Genomic DNA, 21,218 nt, shown 5'->3' with positions numbered 1-21,218 from the left:
GTGTGGAACAGCTAGTTCTTGTGACAAGCACAACTCTAATGTTAATAATTATTTAAAAATGTGAATTGTGTCTTTTGTCTTTTGTCAGGCACTGTATACTAAGAGAATCATGGAACCATAGAAGAGTAGAATTGAAAGGAACCTGTAAGGTCATTAGGTCCAACGCTCTGCTCAATGCAGGTTAAATGGATGGCCATTCAGTTGGAATGCCTTCAGTGTGGGAGAGCCCACAACCCCCCTAGATAATCCGTTGCATAGTCCTACTGCTCTAACACTCAGTCTCTTCCTGAAGTTCAGCATCATGTAACTTGAGCCCATTATTCCATGCCCTATACTGGTATAATGGAGAAGAGATCCTGGCCCTCCTCTGTGTGACAATGTACTTGAAGAGCGCTATCATATTTCTCCTCAGTCTTCTCTTCTCCAAGCTAAACATGCCCAATTCTTTCAATCTTTCCTCACAAGGCATGGTATGCAGTCCCCAGAGCATCTTTGTTGCCCTCCCCTGGACCTTTTCCAGTTCGCCTTCATCTTCTTTGAACTGTGATAGCCTGCAATACACCAGTTGAGGCTTAACCTGTGCTGAGTAGAGGGGAACTAATACTTCTCATGTTTTGGAAGTGATACTTCTATTAATGCAGCCCCAAAGAGTATTTCCTTTTTTCAGCCACATCATGGTGTTGATTCATATCCAGCTTGTGATCTTCAACAATTCCAAGAGCCTTCCCATGTGCAGTATTGCTGAGCCAAGTATCCTCATCCTGTAACTGCATTTGGTTCCCTCTTCCTAGGTGCAGAACTTGGCATTGCTTCCCATCTGTTACTTTCAGCCCCGTGGTCCAACCTATCAAGTTCACTTTGAATTTTGTCTCTGTCTTCCAGGTTATTAGTTGTCCCATCCGGTGTTGGCATTATTTGTAAATCTGATAAGCATTTCCTTTAACTGCATTTTCCAATGATTAATAAAAATAACGTTGATGAGCCCTGAAAGCTGTGGTATGCCATTTATTAGCTTTCCCCAGTTTGAGAAGGTGCTGTTGATAGGTACTCCTTCAGTTGGATTCTTTACCCAGCTGAATCCACCTGGTAGTAGTTCCATTTAACCCACTTTTAGCTTTAGTTTGCTAATCAGGAAACATTTCAGGGTATAACCATATGACTGGTTGCTGTCTGGCTGGTGCTAGGAAAATGCGGAGCCTTAGGAGAGATCACAGCAGGAGCTTTGCATTTGAAGGGTTCCACTCCGGCCAGAGTCCGTTTTGCCCTGGCTGAGGCCCCCAACATCACCTTTAGGACAGTTGCTGCGGGTGGGGAGGTTCCAGGGGCTGAGGGGGGGAAAGCCAGTGTGGTGCAGTCATTAAGAGCATGGTGATCTGGGTTCTAGTCCCCACTTAGCCATGAAGCCCACTGGGAGACTTTGGGCCAGTCACAGTGTCTCAGCCCAACCCATCTCACAGGAGGAGGTAAATGATATAAGCCACCTGGAGTTCTTCAAAATAGAAAAATGTGGGATTTAAATCTAATAACTAAACTAATAACTCTGTGTTTCAGTTCTAAGCTCCTAGTCCTCAAGAGAAAATGAGGATATTTTGATAAATGCTCACAAACTGGAGTGATGAGGGATGCATTAGAGGTACATTGCATGGGCAATAGGCATCTTACTGGCAGATGAATGGCCTAGTATTGTTCATTTTGTAGACACTTCATCCTTCCCAACTTGTTCCACCAGATGTAGAAGAACTCTGGATTGGCCTCAATGATCTTAGACTACAGATGAACTTTGAGTGGTCTGATGGCACACCTGTGCTGTTCACATTCTGGCACCCATTTGAGCCCAACAATTTCCGAGACAGCTTGGAGGACTGTGTGACTATTTGGGGACCGGTATGTATATAGACGGTGGGACACCAGTCATGTGATTGGGGTACAGTTTGAGATATACAGGACAGAGCCCCCTCTGCAGTGCACAACCTTTTCAACGCAAAGGACTCGAGGCGAGGGGGCTGCAGACGTACTCATGTGCCTCCTGAAGACAATGATACAGATTACTGTTTCCTACTTGCTAGCAACAGTAGGAACCCAGTGATCTGTATGAGGATATATGGGGGTGGCAGGAAGTGGAAAATTGAGGGACAGGAGGGTCCAAACGCCATTGGAAGGCATAGCAAAGACCTTGGAGGACCAAATACAACCCTTGAACTGCACCCCTTGCTGAATATTCACATCAGAGTAAACCATAGCTTCTGATTAATCACTTGGTGTAAACCAGGGTTAACTGGTTGCTTTCCAAACAATTCATGCTGCATCCAACAGCTGCTAAGGCATCTCTGTGGGCTGTTTGCCCCCTCCTTTGCCCTTGTTCTCCTGCAGTTGTCCCATGGGATTCTATAACAGGACTGACTTGTCTCCCCTTTCCTGCGGTGATTACAAACACTTCAGCTTATTGCTCCTTTCTCCTTTCTTTTGGGGGAGGGCAGCAGGGGAAAATTGCCATCTCCATCTTGACAGCCAGCTTTAATAATCCCTACTTTTGCTAGCCACTGAGAACCATTTTAAATTACCTAAGTAGTATCTTGCAAGGCTAACTATAGTTGCAAACCTTACTTTAATTATTTTTGGACTTCCTAATATGTACAAATATTTATGTGCATTTTTGTTCTTTTACAAGTCCATATCTGCACACTTAGGGAGGTCTGAAAATGGGCAGGCTTGCCTGGTCAATGTTTAGAGAGGTACCTGCTGGCAAAGCGTAATAGATACCGATACTGGACATTGCCCCCAAAAGGTTCCAAATAGGGTTATTTTTACATTGCTTTCCTTTAACAGTTGTTAAAAGGTGAGCTGTCAAGCTGAACCAAAGGTGATCTGCACTAACAAAAAAGGGGTGGTTTAATTAGAAACTGCTTGGTGGCAAGATCCTCATTTTTTACTGTCTTAGTGGTGCTCACACCCTTCACAAAACACTAGATGCTCTGAAACATGGAAAAGTGGAAGCCACTCCCCTTTAAAAGTTTTCTTTGATGAAGAACCCCACATTTTTTCACAGGGGCATATGCAGGCATGAATAATTTCTCACACATGATGGGTTGTCATGTCATTTTGAACCCAGTCAGAGCAACACTTCTTTTCAGCTGGTGTCCAAAGGAAGCATATCATTTTATTTTGCCAGATAGTAAGACTGACCTACAGTAATAGTAATGACCCCAGGTGACCGGAAGAGTGAGTGCCCAGTTGGAATGCATGTTTCTGCCTGGATCTTCCAGATCTGCTAATGGGCATATTTTATTTTCTGAAGCTATTTTATGTGTCCCTGTATTAGGGAGTAGCTTTGCATCAGTGCTATATTAGACAAAAGAATTGTGAAGAGTGGGGTTGAGGACTGCCCAGTGAAGATGTGCAGGAGAGAACTGGACAACACTGGAGGGGCGGGCAAGAGGAGAGGACACGGATGGGTATCGGGATACATTTAAATGCTCACTCTGTACCTTTCTGTGGACATCTTTGTCTTGCACTTATTTTAGGGATTCTCTTTTTCTGGACCAAGGTGAGATTAGACCAAAGTGATGTTCCAGGTCGTTTTAATTCCCTACTTTAAAGCTATATAACACCCTCACAATTGTATAATAATATCAAATAACAGGCAGTTGGGTGTTTCTTAATAGCCACCAACATCTGCTGTCCAAACTACTCTCTCAGTCTGGCTCAACTCTGGGAAATGAAAGGCTGGCTGGCTGTGATTTGTGTGAAAGAAATGAGTGCTGGGGAGGTAGTGCAATAGAGATGCAGACACATTCCCAGGCTGATAGTGAGAGTGTAAGTGTAAGCGTAGCGTAAGGATGAGCGCTGGGAACAGGACAAGGGGTCCGGTAGCAGATGGGCTGGTGGAGAATGAAAAGGGTAGCGAAGAGCGTTCGTTCATCATCAAGGGCAGAGCGGTACAGGGTTAGACACTTGAGCCGAGGCTCACCAAAGGTGCAGGGAGCCAGTCAAGAAGCTTTGTGTCAGCTAGCCATGCCCTGATACAACAGTGAGGGAGGGCAGCGAGGGGTCCTGCTTGTTATCTGTGTGTCTGGAAGCACCCATCGTCTGTGAAACTGTCCTCCATTGAGCTGGAACTTCTCTGCCTCTATCCAGGATGGGAGATGGAATGACAGTCCTTGCAACCAGACGCTGCCTTCTGTCTGTAAGAAGCGGGGTCATGTGAGTCAGGGGAGGAAAGAGGAAGACCATGGCTGCACAAAGGTAAAAAGGAATCATCTTCGCGCACACGTGGCTCCAAAAGCAATGGGGAGGGGAGGCAGGGCATTGTGCTTCAAAATTTGCCCCTTGAGGAAGAAGCCTTTATCGATTCTGACAGGAGCAGCTCTGGGAAGGAGCAGGAAGGAGCATGGCCTCCCCTAGACAGCTAGTTAAGGTTGCAGTCAGAGGAAAGGCTAGTGGGAAGAAGGCGCTTGGTTTCCAAATTTCACTTGAGATGCAACAATGGAAAAACATGCAAGAGATCTGTTAAAATGCTGCCCCACACCAAGATGTGCAGTGTTTAGATGTTTTCTTTCACAATTCAAATCTAGCTCTGGCATATCCAGGAAACATCTTTCCAGGTGGCCAGGGCCAGTATGTATCCACCTCCTTACATCTTCGGCAAGAGCACTAGGTACTGGAAAGTGGATAATTTCTTTAATATTTCAGTGTTTTAATTAGAGAAATTATTATCTATATGGTTACTGGAATAGTTTTCCCTGGTTGGTCTCTTATTGGATTGATATTTGAGTAGAGGAGGAAGACTCATTTGCTACTTCTCCAGGGAAGAAAACTAGCTCTACAGAGTAATTTACAGAAGAAGGGAAGAAGTAAAACAGTGTTACTTCCTCAAAGTTTTGGTATTGGATCAGGCAGCATCTAACCTGCAGAAGCTGATGCATTAAGTTTGGCTGTGAGTGCATTTATTACAACTTAAACAGTCTGCTTAGGCATGCTATAGCATTTTCTCAAAAGACATTTGGAAACCATATATCTATCTGTGCAAATTGCACTCAAACCTTTATCTTAATAGTTCTGCAGTAGGACAAGAAGCTGGGGAAGTCATGGGATCTCTTTTTTTTGTTTTGGGTGTTTGCTTTCCCCTTTCTCTCACGAGGTATTGCTATTCCTTGTGCAGCTATGGTGCGTCTTTTTTCTTAGCTGATTCTCTGTGGAAGGGAGAAGACAAAAGAAATGGAGGGAAAATGCTGGAGGTTTCTGAGTAGAACACATTGTTGTCTCAATTCCACCTTAAAATTCCACAAATGAGGCAGGGTGATGATCCAATACAAGCCTTAAGTGTAAGCAGTTTTTGGGAAATGACTCTGAAAGAGATTGATCTACTCAAGCCCACTTTATGCACAGTCAGGCTGGACCCGGGATTTGTCCAGGCCCTGCCTACTTTTCTCTTTTTCTTCCTACATTTCCCCAGCACCAGCATTTGCTCAGCTCTTCTGTGTATGTGTTCAGATTCTTTTGCCTTCTGCTGCAGCTGTCAGAGGCTCTCAGTCCCATTGCTGGCCCACCGAGCTGAGTCAGAGCACCAACAATCTCTGTCTCTTGGCTCAGAACTACCAGGATGGTATTTGGCAAGAGGTGCGCTTGTATACTGGAGCTGTTTAGTGGATGCCTGCCTCACAGACAGCATGGCAAGTTCCCAAGACCTCGCCTCCCACCATCCCCTATATCTGTCATTCAGTTCCAGTATCAATTTTAACAAAATGTCACTTCTCTCACCCCAAAAAGTCACTTCTCTCACTTTTCTGCCCAACCAGAAGAAACAAGCCATAGAAGACCAGTCCCCCTTTTAATAGAAGTTTATTTCCAAATTGCACTCAAACCTTTATCTTAATAGTTCTGCAGTAGGGCAAGAAGCTGGGGAAGTCATGGGATCTCTTCCTTTACAGAATCTGAAGAAAGTAATTTGAAAATATCTGCTGGGAGAATTTCAGGATATTGGTTCTCAGCTCATTGTATTCAAAGGCCTGCTGGCTAATGGAATTTACCCCCACTCCCAACCACAGCCATGGGAAGGGGCCAAGCAAGACAGCTTCTGAAAGGGGAGGAGGGCAGGGGGTCTACACCTTTCTGGCTCAGGCTGCTTTTCAGCTGGAGGTGAAAGAGATTGTAAGGAAGAGGGTCCTTGATGGCCTGAAGGAGAGACAGGAGGGTCGACAGTGGAGGGACTCCTTTTGCTCAAGTGCCACCTGGCACCCCAGTCAAAGCAAGGGGGCAGAATCAGTCCAGAGAGGCTAGCAGGGGTCTGCCTTGCAACAGGGCTTTATGCTACCCACCAGGGCACCTTACCCCTCCTAACGAGGAAGAAGAGGAAGAAGAAGAACAACCACCTTGCTTATTGGCAGCTGGGACTCCTTTCCAGCAAAGTGAGGTGCTCCAGCCAGTACTGTCTTCATGTCTCATGAATGCCTCTCAGCTATATCTGGGGCTCAGGGACATTCTTAGGAATTGGTGGTGGCACGTGCCAGCAGGCTGATACTTTCCTCTGCTGAATCCTCCGTCACCAAGAAAAAGAAGCAGCATAAATGGGATTTGTCTGGTCAGTTGTGGGGGTAGGAAGGGCAGCACTAGGCTAGCAGAGGGCTCAGAACATTCGCATGAAGCTAGGTGAATGGGGAAGAAGGAGAGCAGGCGGAAGCCAGAAGGAGCAGGGAGAGCAAGTGGGAGCGACAAGGGGGCAGAGGGCGGTTGTCTGTTTGCATCAGAATAGAGGGAGGCTGTGTGTGTGTGAAAAAGAGAGGCCACTGCCACTTAAATATTCAAAATGGTCACTGCTGCACACTGTTATACACCATGGCGTAAATAAAGTATGCTGGGTACTGTAATCACCAAGGATATCTGTCGGTTGACTGATTATGATCTGGTAATTAAAGGTGCCAGGCAGGAGTGACATAAATGGAAAGAACCGAATTTGTTACAGTTGGGCAGGATAGCCTGATTTAAAACTGGTGCCCCTGCCCCACTTCCAAATGATCCCTGTACTGTGCCCTCTGATGCCAAGATGTGAAAATGGTAAAGACGCCAAGGAAGTGGATTAGTATTCGGGGTGGTGTACAGGCACCAAGGGAAAAGCTGGATGCCTCTTCCCCCGGCTTAACTTATATGTTTAGACTACTGTTTTTCTACTTGACATACAGCAAAGTACCACCAATTGGAAAACACTGATCTGCTTGATCTGCTGGAACTTATGATAGCATCTCTCTGTAAAAGAAGACAAAACCATCACTATTTTTATTTGATCTTTGCTGTTCTCCAGTAGCTGGTTGACCATTTTCTGACTTCAGAGTCTCATCTGCTGGCATGACCTCTCGTTCCATTTTGGGTTGTTTCACCATAGGGTTTCCACAGAAGTGGTTTACCACTGCCTTCTTCTGTGCAGTACTAGCCATTTCATTTGAGCTCCACTGCCATTGTTTGTGAAAGATTCTGTGCCAGAGTTGCCTTCAACTATGTGACACCTGTGGGGGGTGGCAGCACAGAAAAGAATATCTTTGCATCCTCTTCTCACCCCTGGGATTGGAAAACGGGGATTCTAGTGGGGCTTGCAAATTGACTAATAAAAGCAAACATGTTGAACATAATAGCCCTTCGGCAAAGCAGAGTAAAAGTTTATCAAATTAAAATTCATTGATTTTTTTCTTATTCTTTATACATCTAAAAAGTGACAATTGATATCAGTTTCATGAGAGGGTTTTTTTTAAACTATTATGTTCTGTACAGGGTTGGAAATGGCACAGCTCATCTTGCTATTGGCTGGGAGATGACCGTGTGACATACAGTGAAGCACAGAAGATGTGCACGGACCACAGTTCTACGCTGGTCACCATAACCGACAGGTTTGTGTTGTGTTGTAAGTCATGTAGAAAGCTTTTTGTAGTGTAGACATTTTAAAATAAAACAGTGTGGGAAGGTTTCCAGATATTCCACTGCAAATCGTTATTTGTTTTTCGGCACCAGGCGAAGACCTTTTTATTCAAATGTTATTTTGATTGTTGATATTATTTACTTATTTTATGCTTTGGCCGGGGTGACTTAATTCATACTGTTAAATTATATTGTTTTATATTATGTTATTTATTTATGATTGTGAGCCACCCCGAGGCTTCGGCAAATGGGGCGGCATAGAAGTTCCCTAAATAAATAACTAAATCCTTTAGAATAAGGATGGGCCATGTATTTTTGGTGGCTTTTGGTAGGAACAAATGCTACCGGGAGGCCAGAGAAGGTGGCAAAGATGTGGTATGGAAGTGATTGTTACATTTTTTTGTCTCCCTGGACAAGGTTTGAACAGGCCTATGTGAGCAGCCTAATTTATGGCTGGGAGGATGAATATTTCTGGACAGCACTACAGGACATAAATGAAACGGGCTCCTTCCATTGGCTGAGTGGGGATGAAGTCACATATACACACTGGAACCGCAACCAGCCTGGTAAAAGCTCTGTGTATGCACTTAGGGGTATTTTGCAGCTTTATTTCAGCTGGAGTGTGTGCATCCTACTATCAAAGCTAGAAAGAAAAATTCCCACGTATTATACTAACTTATGCCTCCTACTCAAAAAACAGAAAAGAAAGCATTTCCCCCCTTTTCCTGCATGAATCACCTGTACCTATTTTCTCTGTTGGTCCTTTCTTGGTGCACCATTGCTTGTGGCATTCTGAAGGCTGTGCTGCAGAAGCATCGCTGGGTGGATATAATGGATTGGACTGGATGGCTTTTGGCCTTTGCAGCATGCATCTTGCAACTTTCAGTTTTCTCTAGAAGTCTAAAAATTAAATATGTCAAAAAGTCATCTGCTAGCTTAAAGCATAGATATCTTTTGTGGTTTGAGCTTTTATCATAGGGCTCAAAAAATCCACCTTGATACAATGTAAGACAGGATCTGCAAGAGATTTGGCTTCCCCTCTGCCTAGCCTGTTAGATTATGTTTCTGCACACAGAGAATGGACAGGACCATCATAATTTTTGGAAATGTACTGTGATATAAAAGTACACATGCACAAATGTTTGAAATAATATGCCACATAGTTAGCCACATGCCATACTGCATGTAACCATGTGTAATACTATAGATTCATAGAAATCAAATACACATTTGCCCATTTGTTATTAAAAAGTGAATATGATTTTCTTAATTTTAAAACATCTGAGTTTAACAAGATTGTTTCAGGTCATGGAACTTAAGAACTGGAGCATTCTTTCTCCAGCAATGTGCAAAATAATAGGTGGCTGGCCTTTCTGCACTTGTGTAGTGTGCTGACATTTTTTCATACCGCCAAAAGATTGAGTCTGGAAAGCTTCAGGGTGTTCTATTCAAGTCTCTGTGAGTGCGCGCACATCTGTGTGTGTGCATGCGTGTTTATAAACTCGTTCTGTTTTGCTTTTTAGCTTTTAACAAATCCCTTCACCTATTGAAATGATAGGGGAAATTTCCTAGGTCAGCTTCAGGCTGGCATAATTAAAGGAATGAATCTAGGGCCCTTTGCAGGAGTCTTTGGATCTGGTGCATTGAAAGCCCCCTCCTCCTGATCCCCACCTTATCCGTAAAGTGTGGAGTCCTAACATCTGCTACTGTTGCCAGTATCACTCCTAGGAGTATCTGGACAGTATCCCTCCAGATACTCCTAGGAGGCATACCTGTAGGGCATGCAAAAGTGGTCCTCCAGGCAGATGTGGCCATTCCTTTCTGTCATTCAAGAGGCACCTCTGCCCCACTGTGATCCCTATTGGCCAGGTCACCTTCTCCAGGTTGACTCCCGTTTATGGCAACCCCTTGAATGAAAGCCTTCCTAAAGGTTTTGTACTTGACAGCCCTGCACAGCTCCTGTAAATGCAAGGCTGTGGTTAGAATTCCTCTGTAAGGAGCCTTTAGGCTTGTGCAGTTGGTTTGCTATTTTTGTGAAAAACAAGAAGAACCCTCTTCTACTCAAAGCAGTAATGAGGGGTTGTGAATTTATTATGCCAGCTTCAAGCTTACATAGTGGAGGGGCGGATGAGTCATCCTGCTTATTAAATCTGCGAAGGAAGATGCATGCTGGATCAGAACAAAGGACTCTATAGCGTTCTACTCTATTTGCACAGTGGGCATCCAGATACCCATGTGCAAGTAAATCACAAGTAGACAATTGTGCAGTAATGCCACCTGGCTTGCTTTTCTCCAGCAACTGGTCTAAAAGTATACACTATATCAAAGATAATACAGATGGGAAGTTTGCATGTTAATTAACCCATGATTTGCCAACCTTGAATGGGAATGACTAAGGGTGCTGCCTTCTCAATCCTACACAAGATCAACAACCTATGAGCAGACAGATCATCAATTATGATTGTGTGTTGCTCATACATAAATAAATTGGTAGACATGGCCAATCACAAAGCTTTCATTTCTGAGATGGAAAACTCATAAGATTAAATGAAAGCCAACTTTCTCGAGCCCCTAAGTACAAGACAGAGATGGAGGTGAGCTCCAAACGCAAAACTACTTCGCTGAATCCAAGAAAAGATGGTAGAGGGCAGCATTCCAGCCTCAACACTTTTTTTTTTTAAATCAAGAACTAAAGTGTCAATCAGGAGGGGCAGGAAACTCCATGGGCACCAGGAGTGGCATCTGTGGACATGTCGGCATCTACAAGCACCATGCTGGAGCCATCAGTTCCAAGCTAAAAGTGGTGTAACTTTCCCATATAGGAGAATTGCCCTGGATAATTGTAGTTGCCCTTTTCTAGCAGAAGACTATCCTATCTCTACAGTGACCAGAACTGTATACTGTGTCCAATGTGTGGTGACAGCAAAGATCTGTAGAAGGGAATTATGAAATCCACAGTTTCGTTTTTCACTTCTTTTCTGGTGCTCCTGATTGTGGAACTTGACTTTATCACAAGAAGCCTACACTGGGCGAAGAGGAGAGGAGACGGGAGCAGCCAGGGTATGATACCCTCTATTCTCCTTCCCTCCTGCTCCAAAAGCCGCACTAGCAGAAATGCAGGACAGTAGGACAATCCAGCACCCCTACTACCTGGGGGGCTTATGAGCATCTTGATAGGATCGCACACTTATTCTCAGAACCCTTCATATATGTTTTAAAAATCACCTAATCAAAGACATAAACATAAAAAGGAGAGGTTTTGCCATAGAAACAGAGAGAGTCAGAAGGGGCCTCTTGGGCCATCTAGTCTGACCCGTGGCTCCAGTTGTCTCCACTCACGACATGCCCACCATGTGCATGTCCAGCCTATCCTTGAGCACCCTCACCGATGGGGCCACCTCCCATGGAACCACCTCCCATGGAAGCCCATTCCTTACCCTCAGGGTCCTAACTGTCAGGAAGTGCTTCCTGGCGTCATAATGACATCAGTAAGAGTGAACATATTTATGAACTATTGTAGAAACATTATCAATATCAAACAATATCCCCACTGTAAGCCATATTTTGTTTGGGTGCAGTCTCCAGACTTGCAGGCTTACAAGCAACCTTTGCAAATCAGCAGGAGCAATGGAGGCAGTGGCCACCTTCCTGCATTTCCCATTCTGCAAAGTAGTTGGACATCTAGCTGCCTCACTGTGGTGCTCTGGAGGGGAGGGGAAGGGAAGGAGGTGGAGCATCACCAGGATCCACTGTATCCTGGCCTCTCCGGCTCCTGCTTCCTCTTCCCCTCTCCACCCCCTTTACTCTCATTCCAAGGGCACTTCCCTAACCACGGAGGAGCGGCCAGCATTGTTCTTTCCTACACACCAGCCTGAGGCTTTTTTTCTTATTAAATTTACAGCATAATACTTTAGTATTCATTTATGTACTATTAACATCTATATACCATTTTATTAAAGCGTCTTCAGGCCTGTCCTAAAAGTCAAGATCACAGCTCTCAAGGGAACACATTTCACAGTTTGGAAGTAACACGGGAGAAAGCCCCTTCATATGCCACTGATGAACAGGTCTGTGTGGACAGTGATGTCCTCAAGAGGGTCTTTCCTCCAGATCCAGCCAATTTCGTAACAAAATGTGGGAAGGAGGGACTTGAATAGGCACATCCTAAGCCATGTAGAGCTTTAAAGGTTGCAAGCAATAGTTTGAATAACCCAAAAAGGTAATTTGCCATCAGAGCAGGTCTCTCAAATTAGGTATCATCTGGTCCCAATGCTGTGTACTGCTTTGCATCCCAGCTGCTGCATTTTGCAATGGCTGCACGTACAGCACAGTTCGTCACCCAGTCTAAATGTGATGTAGTCAAGGCCAGGATAATCGTTATCAGATCAGATGTACTGATACCAATATAAGTTTGGTACTGAAAATCCATTTTTATCTTTTCATGTTGCAGAAAATGTTCAACTCTATACTTAGTTTTTGATGGTTCAGAATACATTATAAAATAAGTTACTGCCACATTGGTTTGCTGAATCGATAAGGAAATAACTTTTTAACAAATTTTGTTTGAAAAGATAATAGAATATTTCTAGTGTTCTGTAAGAGTAATACATCCATTATATAATGGCTAATTGTTGTCTGTATATAAATGATTCAGCTTACTTGTTATTTTTATTCTACGATATCAGGCAGAGCAATCCTGTGGCACCTAGATGATGGCATCTCATGAATGGTTCATTCATTCACATTCAAGGTTCAAAGATGGATCAGAGGATCCATGCTTGGATTGCCCTCTCTCTCAGCCAGTGTGGAAGTAATTGCATTGGCTACGTTTCAAGGTTATAGCAGTGACCTTGGAGAAGAAATGAAGAGAGTGGGGAGGGAGGCAGGGGCAGGAGAGCCTAGTCTGCCCAGAGACAATGGGTCCTGGTGGTGCACCAGCCTCCTTCCCTGTGCCTCCAACGCATCACAGTTGGATGGACAAAATTGTCCATTCGCTGATGTGCAAGGTGGGAATATGCAGAAGAAAGGTCACCTTTGCACTCCTTCTGCCCTGCGTAGGATGCCAATCACTCTTCCAAGTTCAGAGCCTTGCAGGCATCACCATGGGGTTGGACTTTGCAGGGTTTTCTTTTCGGTTATAATTAAATTAATTCTTTGGATTTTAAAAAACCATTTATCACATTAATCCTCAGAATTTCTCTTTTTGCTGTATTATGTTCACATCCAGCTAAAAATCATAAATCATAAAGCTATGAGTCAGTTTAGTTCAGATAAAGCCAGCACATGTCTTGTTGATATTAACACATACATTACTGTTAATAGTATGTTGTCTTTTTCTGTCCTTTTCCTTGGATGTCTGTGACATCCACGTGAGTTTGTAAGCTGGAAGAAAGAGTGGTGACAGATTACAAGACCCTCTTTGGAAGGTGAGGGGTGAGCAGAGAGGTAGTCAAATACAGTGTTACCTTGGCTCATGAACTTAATCCGTTCCACAACTCTGGTTGTGACCCAAGTCAAATTTCCCCAAACGATTCAATGTAAATAAGGTTAATCCGTTCTGTAACTATTTTTTTTTTAAATCAGAAAAATTTGAAACAAAGTGACAAAGAACAACAAAGTACTGTTCAGTACAGTGGAGAACACTGACTTAGGTGGGGGGGGAGGTTATTGTTTTGAGGGTGTGTCCCCCTCCATAAGGACATTGGGGAGATCTCTTTCAGGGGTTTCCTCTCTTCTTTGTCTCTTAGCTGCAGGGTCAATTTTGGTGAAAAATCTGTCTATAGTCACTTGTTTTTTCCTGCATTGCATAACCCTCCAGAAATGAGAGACCACATTATCATTCATCAGATTCAACACTCTGTTTGTTACAGTTATGTTGGGGTGGTGGTTCTCAAAGAAATCCTGGCTCGGGTGCGCTCAGCACAGCACAGCCGTGATCACGGACGTCTTCCCTGCACGAACGTGGCTGCAATCATGCTGGTGTGTGGGGGGGGGAGATGGCTGAGATTGCCCCCATCTTTCCTGCAGGAGTGTGCCCATGATCACGCACGCCTTCCCTGCACGAACGCAACTGCGATCGTGGCCATCTCCCCACTTGGGGCTGGGTGTGGGTGGAGAGATGGCTGTAATCTTGGTCACCACCCAATACGGAGTTTGCGATCCATGTCAAAATTTTTATGAAGTTTTTGTTCGCGACCCAATTTGGTTGTGAACCAAGGCGTTTGTGTGCCAAGGTACCACTGTATGTAGATAACACAAAATATTTAGGTTCTATCAAGAATCCCAGAAGTGTCTTTCCAAATTTAATAGGTTGGATTTGGATTTAGGGCACAGTGCTGTTGCCCTTGCAGCAGATACTTGAAAGTCTTCAGAAACATCAGAGCATCTAATGTACGAAATGCAGCAGCAGTCTTGGCCGCTGCTGTGCCTTGCGCCTTGTGATTTATCTAGATAGCTGTTTAGGGTTAGGCCTGGAAACAAGGAGGGAAGGAGGCTGGGGTACCAATTGGGATGTGTGCAACCCTACAGCCTCAGCTGCTTCCTTGAATTTCCCCCAGGAACAAACCTTTTTTCCTCTTTGAGGCCCAGTTGCAATGTGGGGTGGAGGGAATAGTGTGCCAGTGGCCGAGAAGCTGGGCAGGAGCTCAGTCTTCAGAGTTCAGAGACTGCACCCTTCATCTACTTGGAAGAGGTACATTTGAAATGAATAGAACTTAAGCTAGTCATAATTAATTTAGGCCCCTTTGATTTTAGATGGGTCTATTCTAAGTGGATTCAGCTCAATCACCATGCAACAGAATTGCAAATGAAATTCAATTTCAGTAAATGAAAACTGGTGTACACTGGGCAAAAATTCCTATCTTCATGTTTGCATCAATGGTATTTGAACCAGTGGCTTTCCAGGAAAGAGAACTTGGGGCTCTGTTCGGTTGCTCAATGAAACATCAGCTCACTGGGCAGCAGCAGCTGTCAATGGGCTTTAAATAAATATTTGTTAAGTTGATAACAAAGTTGCCTCTATATACTATAAAGACGCTCTCTCTCTCTCTCTCTCTCTCTCTCTCTCTCTCTCTCTGTGTGTGTGTGTGTGTGTGTGTGTGTGTGTGTGTGTGTGTGTGTGGAGAGGGAGAGAGAGAGATTGTATTGAAACTTGGGCTTTTACCTGCATGAATAAAATCTAAGGCTGAGTTTTGCTGCTTTCCAAGACATTTTACTGGCAGTAAAGCTGTGGGCAAACATTTGAAGTTGGTGCCTTTGAACTAGAAGAAATGAAGGTGCATTTTGTGGAGGAGCAGGTGTTGATGGCAAAAGCAACTGAGTGGGTAGATCATATGAAGACACAGGGAAGAATTGCAGCTTGGAGGACCCCCTTGGATATAGTGGTGAAATGGTGGCCCAGTCTCTTGCAGATAAAGTAACAAGATTTAACAGAAGGTTGTTCTATTGCAAAGAAAGATCCTTGTACTGAAAAGGGCAAGTGGACATGCAGACATGTACTGCACATAATGTGATAGATCTTTCTACATCCTGACGTTAGAATTTAGTAACATCCCTGCTAGATCAGATAGGAAGTGGATTTAATCCTTCATCCATTCACAAGCAAGGCCTGATGGCAACAGTAGGAACTTGTTCTGCCTTAGCTATGCATTTGGAGAGGCCAAAGTGGTTTTTCATTGATGTAAGAAAGTAAAAAAGTAACACTTCCAATCAAGATAAACATGGTTAATAATTTTGTCAAGCCCGAGGGAAAACATTTTCTTTGACTTAAGCACTTTCCCTCACATATTTCCCATTTCCTTGAGTTTCTTAGGTTATACCAAAGGTGGCTGCATTGTCTTGGCCACTGGGAGTGCCATAGGTCTATGGGAAGTGAAGAACTGCACCTCTTTCAAGGCCAAATACATCTGCAGGCAAAAGTTGGGAACTCCAGTGAACCCCGAGCTGCTTTCACCACACCCCACACCCAGCCTCACTGGCTCTTGTCCCGCGGGATGGAGCTCCAGCCCCAAATTGCGGCATTGTTACAAGGTAAGCGCAAAGGGAAGGAGAGCAGCCAGCCAGCCTCCGGGTTCTCATTCTGAACATTTTTGCAAAGTGGTTTTGTTTTAACTTGAATTGATTCGGATTCTAAAACTATTGCATTCATTTGATAATATAATAAGATTCTGATGAGGGCGTGTTTAGCTGGTCTCTCCCCACCACACACACTATATGAGATTCTTTTCAGGGACTTTATGAAACCCATATTCCTTTGCAAGCTTTATTGGGGCATCTTCCATTTTCATTGTGGGAGAAAAAGTGTGTTATGATTATTATTTTCTTAGTAGCACTACACTGCATTTATGTCCCACCATTTTTCCTTTTGTGAGAAATCCAAAGTGACTCCTCATTTCATCCTGATAACCACCCTGTGAAGTAGGGTAACTAGCCCAAAGTGACCCAATGAGCCTCATGACTTCCTGAGTCCCAGTTCAGCACTCTAAGCACTACGTCACATGGGTTCTCTTTTTTTGGAGGCCATGCAGTTCTCTGCCTTTCAACATATTTCTAAGGAACTGTGGAGCCCTCAGTCGCTCTCCGTGATGAAGTTGCACAGAACTTTGAGGATAAATTCACTTGGATTCGTCGTTAATTGGACTCCACATTTAGTACAGCTCCATTAATAGGGGTTTCCAGAGCACCGTCTGGTCCAGGTTTGTTGGATGAGCCTCAGTTATTGAGCCCTAAGGATGTAGACAAGGGACTTGGCCAGGGTCGGTTCACCACCTGTATGCTCGCCCCCTTGTCCATCCTGGCTCATTACTTGCAGTAAAAAAAGGGTGTGTACCTGGGTCAAGGAGGTTGTAAATTCCTCTTTGAAAGAGGGAGTGCTTCCAGCCTCTTTCAAGGAGGTTGCAATTGAACTACTCCTTTAAAAAATCCAACCTGGCCCTAGAAGAGATTGACAAGTATAGCCCTGTGGCCAATATCCCTTTCCTGGGCAAGGTGTTTGAGTGGGTGGTGGCTGTAGAAAATACGAGCTGAAATGTCATCAATATGCAGATGATGTTCAGCTCTATCTTTTTTTTTTTCATCTAACTCAGTTGGGGCAATGGCCATTCTGAATCCGTGTCCGGGCATGGTAGTGGTCTTGATGAGGGCCAATAAACTGATACTTGATGGATAAACTGATACCAGACAAGACAGAGGTGCTGCTGATAGGTGGGTTGTCTGTCAGTCAAGTGATATTCAGCCTGTTCTGGATGGGGCTGCACTCCCCATGAGGACAGGGTTTGTAGCCTGCGGGTGCTCCTGGAGTCACAAGTGAACGCAGTGGCATGGAGCACCTTTTATCAGCTTAGGTTGATCCACCAATCATGACCCTATCTGGACAGGCGGAGTCAATCAACAGTGACCCATGCAACAGTAGCCATAGAGTGTAACACACGGTATGTGGGGCTGCCTTTGAAAATGGTCTAGAGCAGGGGTCCTCAGGCTTAAAAAAGGGGGCCAGTTCACTGTCCCTCAGACTGCTGGGGGGCCAGACTATAGTTTGAAAAAAACATGAACGGATTCCTATGCACACTGCACATTAAAATTAATTAAAATTAAAATTAATTTTAAAAATAATTAAAATTTAAAATATTAGTTAAAAATTAAAAATGTTTGCTCTGCTCCCTCAGGCTGCAGCAGAGGTTCAAGATGAGGTGGGGAAGAGCATGTCCATATTCAAGGGACATAGCTATGACACAACCAAGGCACTAATTATAGTATTTTGCATAATGCAGCTGATGACTGCAACTGGCATTTACAAAGAATGAAGCAAAAATACTAAGGATAAATACTGTTAATGCCACTCTTAGTATTTGAAGCAAGTCAGCCCAGAACAATTCCCACAATACACAATGGCTGTATTTGGATGCAGAGCTAATGACTACCATATTTTAAGTGCAACCTTGCCAAAACTGGTAATGTCCAGATGAGTTGGACTACAACTTCCGTTGGCCATGACGGTTGGGCATGATGGAAATTATAGTCCTTGCTGCTGCCCCAGTTCTGAGGGAGCAGGAGCGGGAGGCCAGAGAGGCGAGGCAGCTATGGCTTGCTTGGAGAAGGCCACAGCGGAGGCGTGGGAGCTGTGGCCCCACTCTGCCGCAGCCTGTCTGCCCCCGGGCTCGGCGAGGCAGCCACAGCTTGTCCCGCAGCCCGGGGACATGGCTCACATAATTAAAAATAGATTTAAAAAGTTATATTTTTCTTACCTTCAATCCTTTTTTTTTTAGTTTCTTCATCTTCGTCTCTATCTCTTTTCCACCCTCCTCTCTTGTGTTTCCCACTTGGTATTCCCACTCTGTATATGCATGAAATTGGGGGTGGTGGTGGGGAGAGCTGGCACACATGCAGTTGAGCTATTACAATTTGGCACATGCACTGGCTCTCTGCTCAGTTTCAAAGAATGCCTGCACCATCTCAGAGCTTTTGGACATGCTCGGAGATTGTTTTCTCTGAGCGAGTCCAAAAGCTCTGAGGTGGGCTGGATAAATGAGCATGGCAGGCCGAATCTGGCCCACGGGCCATAGTTTGAGGACCCATGGTCTAGAGACTTCAATTGGTCCAAAATAGGGCAGCTAGGCTGCTATGGGGACTGGCTGACAAAAGCATATTATGGCAGTCATTTTTCAATTGCAGTGGTTACCAGTTGAAGTCCTGGCCTTATTCAAGGTGGTAACCCCAGCATTTGAAGCCCTAAATTGTTTGTGGCCAGGTTATCTAAAAGAATGCCTCTTCATGTATGTACCTACCTGGGCCCTGAAATCATTATCTGAAGTCCTTCTCAAAGAGCCCCTTCAAAGGAAGCATAGAGGGTGACTAATAGGGGAAGGGCCTTTTTGGATGTGGCATCCCGGTTATGGAATCAGCTCCTCAAAAAGGTGTGTCTGGCACCTACTCTATATTCCTTTTGGCACCACGTGAAAACCTTTTTATTTACCCAATATTTTAATAGTTTTAAAAATATCCATATTTTATATTATATTTTATCTCATACTGTTACATTTTATTTGGTATTGCTGCTATGCCTCCATAATAATCGGGTTGCAGTTGCTTATGGTCTGCTGGGTTTGTGGTGAGTATACTGTGGGTATAATGTCATTCTTATCTGATGCATTATTTTTGTGGTTTTATATGCTACTGATTGTTGGAATATATTTTAATGCTCTAAACCATCCAGGGAGACTTTTTGGCTGGCGGACAGTATAGAAACCTCTAAATAAATAAATAAATATTCTGTTATCCAGCTGCAGTACAGTGGAATTGCAACTTTTACACAAAGCTTTCATTCCGGTTTGTCCCAGTTTGAAATGTAATACTGCACTTTTCTCATTCTAAAAAATCAGCAAAAATGGCTGGAAAACATGAAGAGGTCCCAGGGGATAACGATGTTGTGAAAAGGCCCTGCAAACCTCTGGGAGAGAGGGATCACAAGTGTACAATAAACACTTCATATGAGAAGCCTCTGTAATTGGGGACCAAATGGAAATAATTAAATATGCTAAATGTTTCCCCCATCCTGTTCCCACTTGGGGTGCCATAGGCATTACTTGTTCTGCATTGTTTGACACATGTTTGTGTTTAAAGATTTTGTTAAAAAGTGTATGAGAGGGAAACTTCCAAGGCACTGGCATTGTGAATTCACAGGTGCTACGCATACATTGCATTTCAGGGATGTGTACAGTACCTTATGGCAAAAGTTATTAGTGCGTGGAAACTGCAGCATCCTAGATGGAAGTGACCCCTTTCTCTCTGCTTCTTGAACAGGTGTTCAACTATGAGAAGCTGCAGGAAAAGAAAAGCTGGATCACTGCCCAATTGTTCTGCCAGGAGCTGAATGCACAGCTTTTGAGCCTAGGCAGTTTTGAGGAGGAGCACTTTGTGGCCAGCACTCTAAACAAGATGTTTGGGTGAGGAGTGAGTAGTAAAGCAGAAACAGATGCTTCAGAGTCATGTCTTACCTATATGTGCCCATGTAGACGTGCATCCTCCTGGATATTTAAGCCATTTTAAAATGTGTCTCCAGTCATGCGTCTTAAAAAAAGATCTTCTTCCCTCTATGGAGCTCAGATCCTTTTTCAAAGGGAGATGGAAGCTGAAAGGAGAAAGTTGAGCAGTCCTGTCTTCTCTGAAATCTTTGATGAATAAGAGTTAGGAGAAGGGGAAGGGAAGAGGGAGAGAATTAGAGGACTTTGCTCTGACTAAGGTGCCTGCTGGCTTGAGAAGAAGCCTGCCTGTTTCCTGGGAGGAGGCAGAGGTTCAATTTTTGCTAAACATGAATGTACACCCCCAATGATCCCCTCTTTTATATATCTTAAATGGAAGTAACTTGAGCAGGGCAATGTTCATTCTCTTGGATTCTGACACCTCAGCCTAATTTATGTTACCCTGTTACTGTTGGAAATGCTGGCATCTCCCTTTGAATTCAAGCAATTCAACCAAGCCACCTTCAGCGGGAGCAGAATAAAATGCCTCCTGGAGATCAGCTAATGTGATCAAGGCAGTAAATCCCTTTTCAGCTTTCATATACTTCACATCTCAAGCGTAATGCCACACATGTTTTACAAAAGAGGGTACAGTGCTGTGCATCTGTCTTTTGAAAGAAAAAAAGCCCTGCAAATCAGTCTCAGGTTCATTTCTGGCCATCGTATGGGGAGGGATCGTAAGTATTGGAAAGGCCTCTCTTTAGGGCCTTGGAAAGTGGTGGAGTGGACAGTAATGGGCTATCTGAACCTAGGATGTGATGCAGAATAAAGCAAGAACCTCAAAGGGGAATTATTTGTTAACTTTTAAAGAAACTAAGCAATAAAATGCAGTATTTTGCTAGGTGCCAACCGTACTGCTGTTGCCCTTAACAACACTGTGACTTTAGATCCTTGTATAAGCTAAAGACTAGACTACATATCAGGCAGCTTATTGAGGCTCAAATTCACTTCGGCAAATATCTGGACTCAAGTTTCGCCACTCCCCTTCCTCTGGGCATGTGAGGAAGATAATGAGGAGAAGACCATGGAAGAGGGAGAAATACTTTTCAAGCTTTCTCAGGTTTGGTGGACGATCACAATTGAGCAACAGAACTAAAACAGTAAACTTATCTGAGCATCTTCATGAATTCATCCGAACAGTGCTTTTATGCCTCTGCATTGCTTTCTCTTTTGGTAACCTCCAGTGAGTCAGAACCTGAAATCCATGAGCAGCACTGGTTCTGGATTGGCCTGAATCGCCGGAACCCTCGAGCTGAGAATTGGCAATGGAGTGATGGGCTTGGGGTGAGTGGCAGTTAGGCT

At 44.1% G+C, this 21,218-nt stretch overlaps 1 protein-coding gene across 1 annotated transcript in view; it reads left to right on the top strand.

Annotated features, from left to right (window-relative positions):
• Window positions 1–21,218, top strand: part of MRC2 (mannose receptor C type 2) — a 60,843-nt gene that overhangs the window by 21,322 nt on the left and 18,303 nt on the right. The window contains exons 8-14 of the mRNA XM_044447378.1: window positions 1,730–1,884; window positions 4,135–4,242; window positions 7,759–7,874; window positions 8,320–8,468; window positions 15,713–15,930; window positions 19,699–19,841; window positions 21,101–21,200. Coding sequence (XP_044303313.1) covers window positions 1,730–1,884; window positions 4,135–4,242; window positions 7,759–7,874; window positions 8,320–8,468; window positions 15,713–15,930; window positions 19,699–19,841; window positions 21,101–21,200 — 989 coding nt within the window. The remainder of the gene's footprint in view (window positions 1–1,729; window positions 1,885–4,134; window positions 4,243–7,758; window positions 7,875–8,319; window positions 8,469–15,712; window positions 15,931–19,698; window positions 19,842–21,100; window positions 21,201–21,218) is intronic.

This window comes from Varanus komodoensis, unplaced genomic scaffold, assembly GCF_004798865.1.
Source record: "Varanus komodoensis strain SLA01 unplaced genomic scaffold, ASM479886v1 scaffold51, whole genome shotgun sequence".
Classification (NCBI taxonomy): Eukaryota; Metazoa; Chordata; class Lepidosauria; order Squamata; family Varanidae; genus Varanus; species Varanus komodoensis.
Note: the sequence above shows the minus strand (reverse complement) of the source record. Positions and strands in the feature narration are given on the sequence as shown.